General features: G+C 36.7%; 1 protein-coding gene and 1 long non-coding RNA gene across 2 annotated transcripts in view; both read right to left on the reverse strand.

Annotated features, from left to right (window-relative positions):
- The window catches only part of LOC149239579 (putative carboxylesterase 17), a 131,155-nt gene extending 130,055 nt beyond the window's left edge, over positions 1–1,100 (reverse strand). Inside the window, exons 1-3 of the mRNA XM_089369908.1 lie at positions 1,079–1,100; positions 636–931; positions 235–529 (exon numbers count right to left, since the gene is read on the reverse strand). Of these exons, the coding sequence (XP_089226034.1) occupies positions 235–529; positions 636–931; positions 1,079–1,100 (613 nt within the window). The remainder of the gene's footprint in view (positions 1–234; positions 530–635; positions 932–1,078) is intronic.
- Positions 1,101–2,061: 961 nt separating this feature from the next.
- On the reverse strand, positions 2,062–3,476 carry LOC149239580 (uncharacterized). The gene is made up of 4 exons (XR_016245456.1): positions 2,926–3,476; positions 2,750–2,811; positions 2,610–2,649; positions 2,062–2,430 (listed from the first exon to the last, which is right to left on the reverse strand). It is a non-coding gene; the product is annotated as an uncharacterized LOC149239580 (long non-coding RNA).
- Between the last annotated feature and the right edge of the window lie 6,668 nt (positions 3,477–10,144).

The following is a 10,144-nucleotide window of genomic DNA, read 5'->3' on the forward strand; positions in this document are numbered from 1 at the left end:
TTACTTAGTTTTCTTGGAGTATTGGATTTTCTCCATAAATAATTTATGAATTGTATTTTCAAGGCATTTACTATAGGTTCAATATCTCACTATATAAGTGACTTGTCAACCTATATAGAAAACAGTCAACCTAATACTATAACATAAATTAATTTTAATATAGACAATGTGCTACATAAATTAAATATAATATTAAGTAAAATATTTCACTATCAACTCTACATATATGCACACTGCGACTTGTCAATGGATCCTTCTTCACCACAAATACCAGCATTCGTCCATACACCACAGTGGAGAGGGCAAGAGAACGGGGTCCAACTGGGTTGCAGAAAGGGTGGTGTTTATCCGCCCCTGCGGGTAGGACGATGCTCCATCTTGCATCCAACACCTCTTTAAAACTCTTCCCCTCTGCATGTGGACCCACTTCACAGCCAACTAGTTCTTTTCTGCCAAAGGTGGGGTGAACCAGAATGGCCCCTTGTAAACGCAGCCCATCCCAATTCCTTCCACTCGCAAGGATGCCCACCTAGTGGACGATGTTGCCTCTAGCGTTGTCACCAGCCAAGAACACACTGCTAAAATCTACGTGGGAAGCGAGCCACAGATCGATGGGCACACCCTCCTCTATCTACATGGGAAGCGAGCCACAGATCGATGGGCACACCCTCCTCTCCCTCTGCTTGGCAGTTAAGCCATTCAAGGATGCCGACACAATCGTCATAAGCTGCAGGGAGGCAATGCTCAGGCGCTCTCCGGTACTCCACCGACACACATATCACGTTGGCCTCTATAGCCAATTTGCTAACATGCTTGTAATAAGCTGTCCAGGCAGCCGATCCTAGACAGAAAGCCCCTCCGTGAATGACCACGTTGTAACACCCCAGAGTACGTGGAAAATTATTGCAGTTACTGAGTTTAATTTGTTTCACTGCATTTAAACATTTAAATTATGTTGTTAAATATAAAATGAATGAGCATATAGGGCCAGTTTACATTTGATTACCTGATTAATGCGTAATTAGGATTTGAGATATGTTAATTAAAATAATAATTGCTTGCAATAATTAAAAGAAACAGTTATCAAGAAACAATTCCATTTGCCCTGGAAGATATAGAAATGGAAAATTATTTACGGGGTTTCTCTTGGAGCTGGGTGGAATAAAACAGTGGGAAGAATACTCAATAATAGTCTGGAAAGGTGGCTGGACCGTCCAGTCCAGAGGCCCAAGGTACCAGACTGTAACTGGATATACAGTTACTAACTGTAAAAATACTTAAGTGCTCAGAGAGAATCTGGACGTCCAGACTCTTGGCTGGGAGGAGCGACTTTGAAATAGAAATAGATTATATATAGACTCTCAAGCGACAGACAGATAAGTAAACAACAAGCTTTCTGAAGATCATATATAAATTCTCAAGCCTTAGACAGATAGGTAAGATAACTTCCTCTCAGAAAGTTATATATATATATATATAGATATACAAGCAGTAGATAAGTTAGTAAATTAACAGGTTTGCAAATAATTATATGCTCATGAACAGGAGACAAGTAAGTGAAGTATAACGATTCTTGAAAGCAAAATACAAGTTATAAAGTACTATTACAGTCGGAAATAAACTCAGTAAAGTCTTTTCAAATTTGATATTTGAACCAATACATAGTCAAGGAAATGCTAAGATAGGTATAGATGCTAAAACTGTACAGTACAAACTTAAGCAGTAACCAATAAACACGAGCAGTGCATGTGGATATATTTCTTTGTATATTCTATAGATATATACTATACCAACATTAAAACTGTAGAAGTCTTTTTCTTATACAGTGCAAACTGTCCCTTTGAAGGACTTTCACCAGAACTTAAAAGGATTATGCTCACTGTAATTAAGGAATTGCCAGACATTTTACATGCCAAAACCACCTTAAAATCTTCTAATCGACCAACATCTATTTATATGAATTCGAATCAAAGAAATTAAAAAAAAAAAAAAAAAAAAAAAAGGAAAAAGGAGAGAGATATTGATTATGTTCAGTCGATAGCGGTGAACCATACATTATATGAAGCTCCAAATTCATTAAGAAATTTAAATATGCTCATTACAGTAATAACAGTTTGACTACACTCACGGTGGTACAATATACTGGCTGACCCTAGGACTAATTATAACCATAGGAATTCCTATCAAACCCTGTCTCTCTCTTGCTAGCATCCTCAAGTAATTGCAAAGACAAGCTTAAGATTATATGTTTTGGTCTTGCTACTGTAAACCCTTGGTATGCCATTGAAAACCCAATCCAACTTCACACCAAGGTCTAAACAAAAAAAAAATAACCAGAGAGCAATGGTCGGGCGTTAGCCTCGATCACCGTGTAAATTACGTGTAATTCTTCATAGTAGAAGCAGTAGGAACGAGAGAGAAGACTCCAACCTGGAAGTAACCGAAGAGAACAAATAGTGAGGACTCGACATTTTCCCATTCAATCACAAATGAAGCCGATGTGCGGGATAGGTTTACCTGCAAGATAACCCTCTGGTTAGAAATTTGTTAAAGATGCAGAACATACGGAGAAAGAAAAGAAAAGGAACATTCAAAAGTGAAATAGTCACCTGTGCCTGGAGAGCTTCCGTTGTGAGCAGCCCACCTACCCTGCCACAGAAGCCATGAAACCCTTGGTTGAACATTTTCTGGATATAAAGTGAATAATGTATAATGACTGGAATAATAATAAATAGTTCATATGGACTACCTTTTTTAAGAATGCATTAAACCGGGTCGTCTTCCATGAAGGAAGAATACCCCGAATTGTTCCTGAGCGAAGGAGGCAATCAATTAATCACTAGCTCAGTCGAGCAGCAAATATAAAAACCCTACCTCAGTAGCATAAACCACCTGATACGAGCAAGGGTAAGAGGATAGCAATACTTGCTAATATCAGGCGAGCAGAGGATGCCATAGATCACGACAGCAAGGGTTATTGCCAAGATTAACAATTCGTAGAAGATAATGCAGTTGTCTATAAGGAGACTTTTTGGAAGTTTTTCCGGTGGGTTTTTCTGGTCAAAATCCGGCAGCAATTATTGGAATCGCAAGTTTGATAGCTAGTTTCTGCACGGTGTCCCACGGTTTTTCAGGGCGCTGAGTGAAAAAACCATTTTAACTGCAACAAATCAAGATTTAACCTCAATTTCTTTCACCCGTCACCGGAATCTCCAAAAAGTCGCATTATAGACAACTCCGAAGATAATCGCTGCGGAGCAGCAAGAACCTCTAAGTCTAACAACGAGAATGACTAGCCAACCCGCTCCCTTGGCAGTTAGGTAAACCGTATCCCTCTCGCACCGTCGGATCGATTTCCGCAGATCGATGGTCGAGGACAAGACCACCTGTATCCCGCCTTCCTGTCGCGTTAACTTTTGCAGGTTGAAGGACAGGCCCTGTGCATGATTCGTGGCCTGACCTTCAGCTCTATTTAATAGGCAGATCGAAAATCGGGATTTCTCCATGGGAGATTAATGCTAAGGTTCTGGTTATAAATAATATGACAACCAGTGATGTACAACACATTAGATGGTATATGGTGTTTACACCTGTATTTCCTTATCCACTTGGTATTCAATCAAATTAGCTCGGTTTCTATCATATCATAGTTAATTTCCTATTGTTCGAGTAAATGAACCTTTTTTTTTAAATGTGTTTGTTACACATGTCCTTGGAAGCCACTCCTTCCTTGGATTCATGGATTCATTATCAAGCTCTGAAGAAGAAGGGGGAACATTGCCCTTGTCGAGCAAGCGTTGAGCCGTTATGTCTTCGTATACCCTAAGCTTACGGGGAATCTCATCTACGATGGATAAAGAAGAAGACGATGAACACATGGGTAAGGCATTGGGGTGGTGTTATTAATAGCTACTTTGTGAGAGAGGAAGGCGCACATGCATATAACTAGCATTTGCACCAGATGTTGCAAAGGAAACGTCATAAGGCATAAATTGAAGAATGCAAATATTTAATTTTTTAAATAAATGAGAAATTTATATTGAAAAATATTAATTAAAGTAACATTTTAAAGCTTAATCCAATTTAAGCCGTGAGATGAAAAAGCTAAAACATAGACAGTTGACGGTACTTGGTAGGTCGGGGGTGGAAATTTAAGTTTAAATGCATAGCACTGTAAATATTATTATCTCATCTCATTTTATTTTGCAGGATATGTTCGTTTGTAAATTCCATGAATTCCATTGCATATGTTCTTTTGTAAATTCCATGAATTGCATTCCATCGGTTGTTTGAACCAATATTTAACTCTGTATATTATCATTTTTTGTTTTATGTACATTGTTATTATGAACTTCTCTTTCTCTCAGAGTTTGAAATGGAATTCATTCGTTCTAATTGCATGCTTCCAAAAAAAATTGATAATTTGAGTAATTTGATTAGACTTACACAAAGGGGTCTTCTCTAGTTCTGTAGGATCTTCTCTAGGATGTATGGAGTTTACTTTATATCACTGTTAATACATTATTAAAAACTATCATTAATTATTTTAATAAAAATATAGAGAAACAATTAATTTCCCCTTCGTGCACCTAAAAAATTATAGAAAATAATGCATGCATCCAAAAAATTTATGAAAATAAGCATTTTGATTAAAAATGAATGCAATGTAACTAAAAAAACGCTATTTGTCTCATCTCATTTTATTTTGCAGCATATGTTTGTTTGTAAATTCCATGAATTCCATTGCATATGTTCGTTTGTAAAGTCCATGAATTCCATTCCATCGGTTGTCTGAACCAATATTTAACTGTGCATATTATCATTTTTTGTTTTATGTACTTTGTTATTATGAACTTCTCCTTCTCTCAGAGTTTGAAATGGAATTCATTCGTTCTAATTGCATGCTTCCAAAAAAAATTGATAATTTGAGTAATTTGATTAGACTTACACAAAGGGGCTTTCTCTAGTTATGTAGGATCTTCTCTAAGATGTTATTCCAGTATGGAGTTTACTTTATATCACCATTAATACATTATTAAAAACTATCATTAATTATTTTAATGAAAATATAGAGAAACAATTAATTTCCCCTTCCTGCACCTTAAAAATTATAGAAAGTAATGCATGCCTCCCAAAAATTTATGAAAACAAGCATTTCGATTAAAAATGAATGCAATGTAACTAAAAAAACCCTATTTGTCTTTGAACTCATTGGCTTGAGTCTACTAGTGTTTGTATGTCCCAAGTGTTTGTATGTCCCAATTAATGACAGTTGAAACTTTTGACAAGAGTTCATCAAACTTGTAATGGAAACAGTGAGCTTGCAATAAAATAATCCAGTTCTAAAATGTAGGGACTAATAATGATTACGCCTGCTTCTGTTTCATCTTTGCCCTTTCTTTATGCCTATGTCACACCCCTATATACAAGGAATAATACAATATACCTGAGATAAAAATTTTATGGTAATTAAATATAAAAGTTCACCCTCTAATTATTCACAACAATACGCATACATTTGGTTTATTTACTGTGTTACAACTAACCATTGTAATTATGCAACAAAACCTTAGCTCTTAACTTCAACACCGGTTGTGAATCACATAATACACGAGACCCGAGTTTCATTCATTAATAATCTGTAAATGGTTTGATCTTCTGTATAGTGGAGGACAGGTCCTTATCCTCTTTGATTTATTGCCCCACCCCTCCAGCTCGGATTTCAGGTCTTATCTTGAGCTTGGCATGTCCGGGTTACCGTTGTCATACACTTCTCTGAACCAACAGTTTTAATGCATGCAATGGTGCTGTCAGTGAACCTTGGGATCATCTGTCTCATCTACGGTGGAGGTTGTCGGTCACTGATCTGACGGCTCTGGGATATTCTAAGTGTTTTACCCTCTACAGGGTCTAGCTACGCAGCTCATTCTGTCCATTCCTCCTTGTGCTGGCTCTGCTTCCAGTCCATGGCGGAGGTGCTTATGCTGTGAGCATGTCTCTTGTTGCGGTTGGATCGTCCCGTGAGCTGCTTGAGGGTTCCGCACTCAAGTTAGGAAGTTCTTGGGAAATTACCCAGGTGAGTTCTTGGGAAATTACCCAGGTGAGGTTACCTTGTTTTCTAAATAACGTTGTTGTTAATGTCAGCTCAGGAATTGATTTCAGTTTTCTTTTGTGTGCTAATATTTGGAATTATGCTCCGCAGGTTTAGCAAGGGCTCTTCACCGCGTTGAGGGAAAAGCCTCCCAAAGATTTCTACCTCATCCTTACGGGGCTTGCACTTCTGGGGTTTTATCTGGGTAAGCTTGTAAGGCTCCCCTCTTGTCCTAAGTTCGATGGCATCTCCTTCTTGCCTGAGGTGTAATTTCAACGTTTTGGCGTACTAGGTTCTTCTACCAGGGTTTGACTCTTGTTGAAGTTTCACTAGGAACAAAGTTTGTATTTGTTTAAGCAAGACCTATTATGGCTTGCAAGGAACCTTTGTCTCCTGTTGCGGTTGGATTGTTCCATGAGCTACTTGAGGGTTCTGCGCTCAAGTTAGGGAGTTCTTGGGAAATTACCCGGGTGAGGTTACCCCATTTTCTAAATAACGTTGCTGTTAATGTCAACTCAGGAATTGATTTCAGTTTTCTTTTGTGTGCTAATATTTGGAATTATGCTCCGTAGGTTTGGCAAGGTCTCTTGACCGCGTTGAGGGAAAAGCCTCTTGAAGATTTCTACCTCATCCTTACAGGGCTTGCACTTCTGGGGTTTTATTTGGGTAAGCTTGTAAGGTTCCCCTCCTGTCCTAAGTTCGATGGCATCTCCTTCTTGCCTGAGGTGTAATTCCAGCGTTTTGGTGTACTAGGTTCTCCTACCAGGGTTTGACTCTTGTTGAAGTTTCACCAGGAACGAAGTTTGTATTTGTTTAAGCAAGACCTGTTCCGGCTTGCAAGGAACCTCTGTCTCCTATTGCGGTTGGATCATTCCGTGAGCTGCTTAAGGGTTCTGCGCTCAAGTTAGGGAGTTCTTGGGAAATTACCCAGGTGAGGTTACCCGATTTTCTAAATAACATTGCTATTAATGTCAGCTCAGGAATTGATTTTAGTTTTCTTTTGTGTGCTAATATTTGGAATTATGCTTCGTAGATTTGGCAAGGGCTCTTGACCACAGTGAGGGAAAAGCCTCTCGAAGATTTCTACCTCATCCTTACAGGGCTTGCGCTTCTAGGGTTTTATTTGGGTAAGCTTGTAAGGCTCCCCTCATGTCCTAAGTTCGATGGCATCTCCTTCTTGCCTGAAGTGTAATTTCAACGTTTTGGCGTACTGGGTTCTCCTACCAGGGTTTGACTCTTGTTGAAGTTTCACCAGGAACGAAGTTTGTATTTGTTTAAGCAAGCCCTGTTCCGACTTGCAAGGAACCTATGTGATTAATTTTTCGGTATTTCCATTAATACAATATAGGAAATGAAAATTCCAAGAGCATCTGAGCAAAATCCACTCTAACTCTCTCATATAAATATATTACAGTGCAGTATGGAGTTTACTTTATATCACCATTAATACATTATTAAAAACTATCATTAATTATTTTAATGAAAATATAGAGAAACAATTAATTTCCCCTTATTGCACCTAAAAAATTATAGAAAGTAATTCATGCATCCCAAAAATTTATGAAAACAAGCATTTCGATTAAAAATGAATGCAATGTAACTAAAAAAACCCTATTTGTCTTTGAACTCATTGGCTTGAGTCTCCTAGTGTTTGTATGTCCCAATTAATGACAGTTGAAACTTCTGACAAGAGTTCATCAAACTTGTAATGGAAACAATCAGCTTGCAATAAAATAATCCAGTTCTAAAATGCAGGGACTAATAATGATTACGCCTGCTTCTGTTTCATCTTTGCCCTTTCTTTATGCCTAAGATATGCCTAATTCTAATAATATCTTGTTTACATAAATTTTTATATATAATTTTATTTTCTCCATGTTATTTTGAATATCAAGTATTTTGTGAGGCATTTGAATGGTTTAGTGAAAAATTTGTTTTTCCAGTTATATCTGGAAACTTATATTGTAACTAAAATAGTACTTTGCCGAGGAATATAAATAGTTTAGTAAACAATTTTTTTTTCCAATTGCATCTAAAAATGCACTGGAACTGAAATAATTAAATCTAGTGTTGTGACTCATAAAATAGTTATATTTGATGTCGAGCAGAGTTTCCACCCACAGGTTATTATCATTAGAAGAGCTTGTTACAGTGTAATGGAAATAGTAAGTGAGCATAAAACGAATACTGAAGATCTGGAGAAGCCAACAACGTCTGATGAAGTGACTATGAATGATCAGCTTGTTGATGAGAGCAAGACTGGTGGATTGAGGAACACAGTGAAGGATTTTCTGTTCCCTGATCTATTTCGACGATATAGGAATCAATCAAGGATGCGTAAATATATTACTGGTCTTCAGTATGCATTCCCCATCCTCGAATGTTTGCCCACATATTCTTTTGGTCTCTTCAAATCCGATATTATCTATCGCATTACCATTACCAGCTTTGCCATTCCACAGGTATAAGCTACCCAAAGCTTTGGCTTCTCTGCTTCGGTACGAGAGATACATATGTCCTGAAGGCATTATAGTATATTCACATTCTCTCAGACCATGTTAGATGTTTCTTAATGTTTTTTATTCATCTGATCTCGGCTTCAAATGAAAATGGTAAACAACTCATAATACATACTAAATCAATGGGATGATACTGCACAGAATTTATAGAAATAAATTGTAAATCTCATTCAAACTCTAGCTTTTTACTGCACGTTAAAAACTCTTCCTCTACAATTAACCAGAGTTCAGGCTTGAAATGCATTGGAAGAAATAGAAACATTGGAAGAAACAGAAACACCAATGTCCGAAATGTACACCCAGAAAGTTGCATCGTTGTACTTGTCGGGCGTCACAACTCCAGTTTTCCTCCTATGCTCTGCGGCAACTGCTCTCCTCCTGTGCTCCGCGGACACTGCGATGCCAAAAGTAACGAGATACCACGCTGTAATTGGTTATGCCTCCTACGCTCTGAAGCCACTGCTCTCCTCCTGTGCTCTGCGGACACTGCAATGCCAAAAGTAATGAGATACCACGCTGAAATCGATTATGTTTACCAGTGCGCAAACCATTTCCCAAATGAATTTGTAACCATCTTGATCGAACAGTTGAAACTTTTGCAATCGTTTAACATAGGATCCTATGGCGTACGAGGATGACAGGTGGGCAGAGAGGGGAGTTCATTTAAGAGGGAATGCCTTACGGCATAAAAAATAATAATGAGAAATTATAAATGAATGTTATAAATAATAATGACCAATTTATTATGGAGGAATTTATTATAATTTGAATAATCTCAAATCCCCGTAAAATTGGTGGGATTTTTTAAATTTATTAAAAGTAATGGACCATTTTGCTAAATAATAGTTTCTCATATATAAATAAATATTATAAATAATAATGAGGAACTAAGACTTTTGTGATCCATGATGTAGAGAATAGTCGGATTAATCACATGTAAGGATTGGGTTGAAGTTTCGAACCAACTAATGTTGTTCATCCTCAGGACAAGGTGAGAAACCAATGAATTTGAGAGAATTAATAGCAGGATGCATCAATGTTCAGGGTAAGCCGTTCAAAAAATAGCCGTTGGTGAAGAATTATTAAGTGATAAGAAGTTTATTAAAATAACAATTATTTAGTTAGAAAATAGCCGATATGTAATAGTTAATTATTTCATATCGAAAATGTAAATAAAATAATATTATTAGGGTTGACCTATTCAATGTGAGTTAGGTAAAAGATATAATAATCTAAAAATTAATTAATATATTTATCGATTAAAATGACAATTATTTTATATAATATTAATATTATTTAAATAATAATATTAGGTTGAAGATAAGTTGTTATGAATGAATTGGTTAGTGATAATATTAAAAAATATAATTTATTTATCAATTCAAATAATAATATTATCATTCTAAAAAATAAAATAATTCATATGACATTATTAAGGATGACTTGTTCAATGTGAGTTAGGGATGTCATTAAACTACATCCCCAATAGCCTTCATTATTTTGTTCAATTTTTAAGCCCCTTTCCAAATCTGCA

The sequence above is a fragment of the Pinus tabuliformis genome, chromosome 8, assembly GCF_031772625.1.
Source record: "Pinus tabuliformis cultivar Carrire ecotype Pingquan chromosome 8, CPIR1, whole genome shotgun sequence".
Taxonomy (NCBI): domain Eukaryota; kingdom Viridiplantae; phylum Streptophyta; class Pinopsida; order Pinales; family Pinaceae; genus Pinus; species Pinus tabuliformis.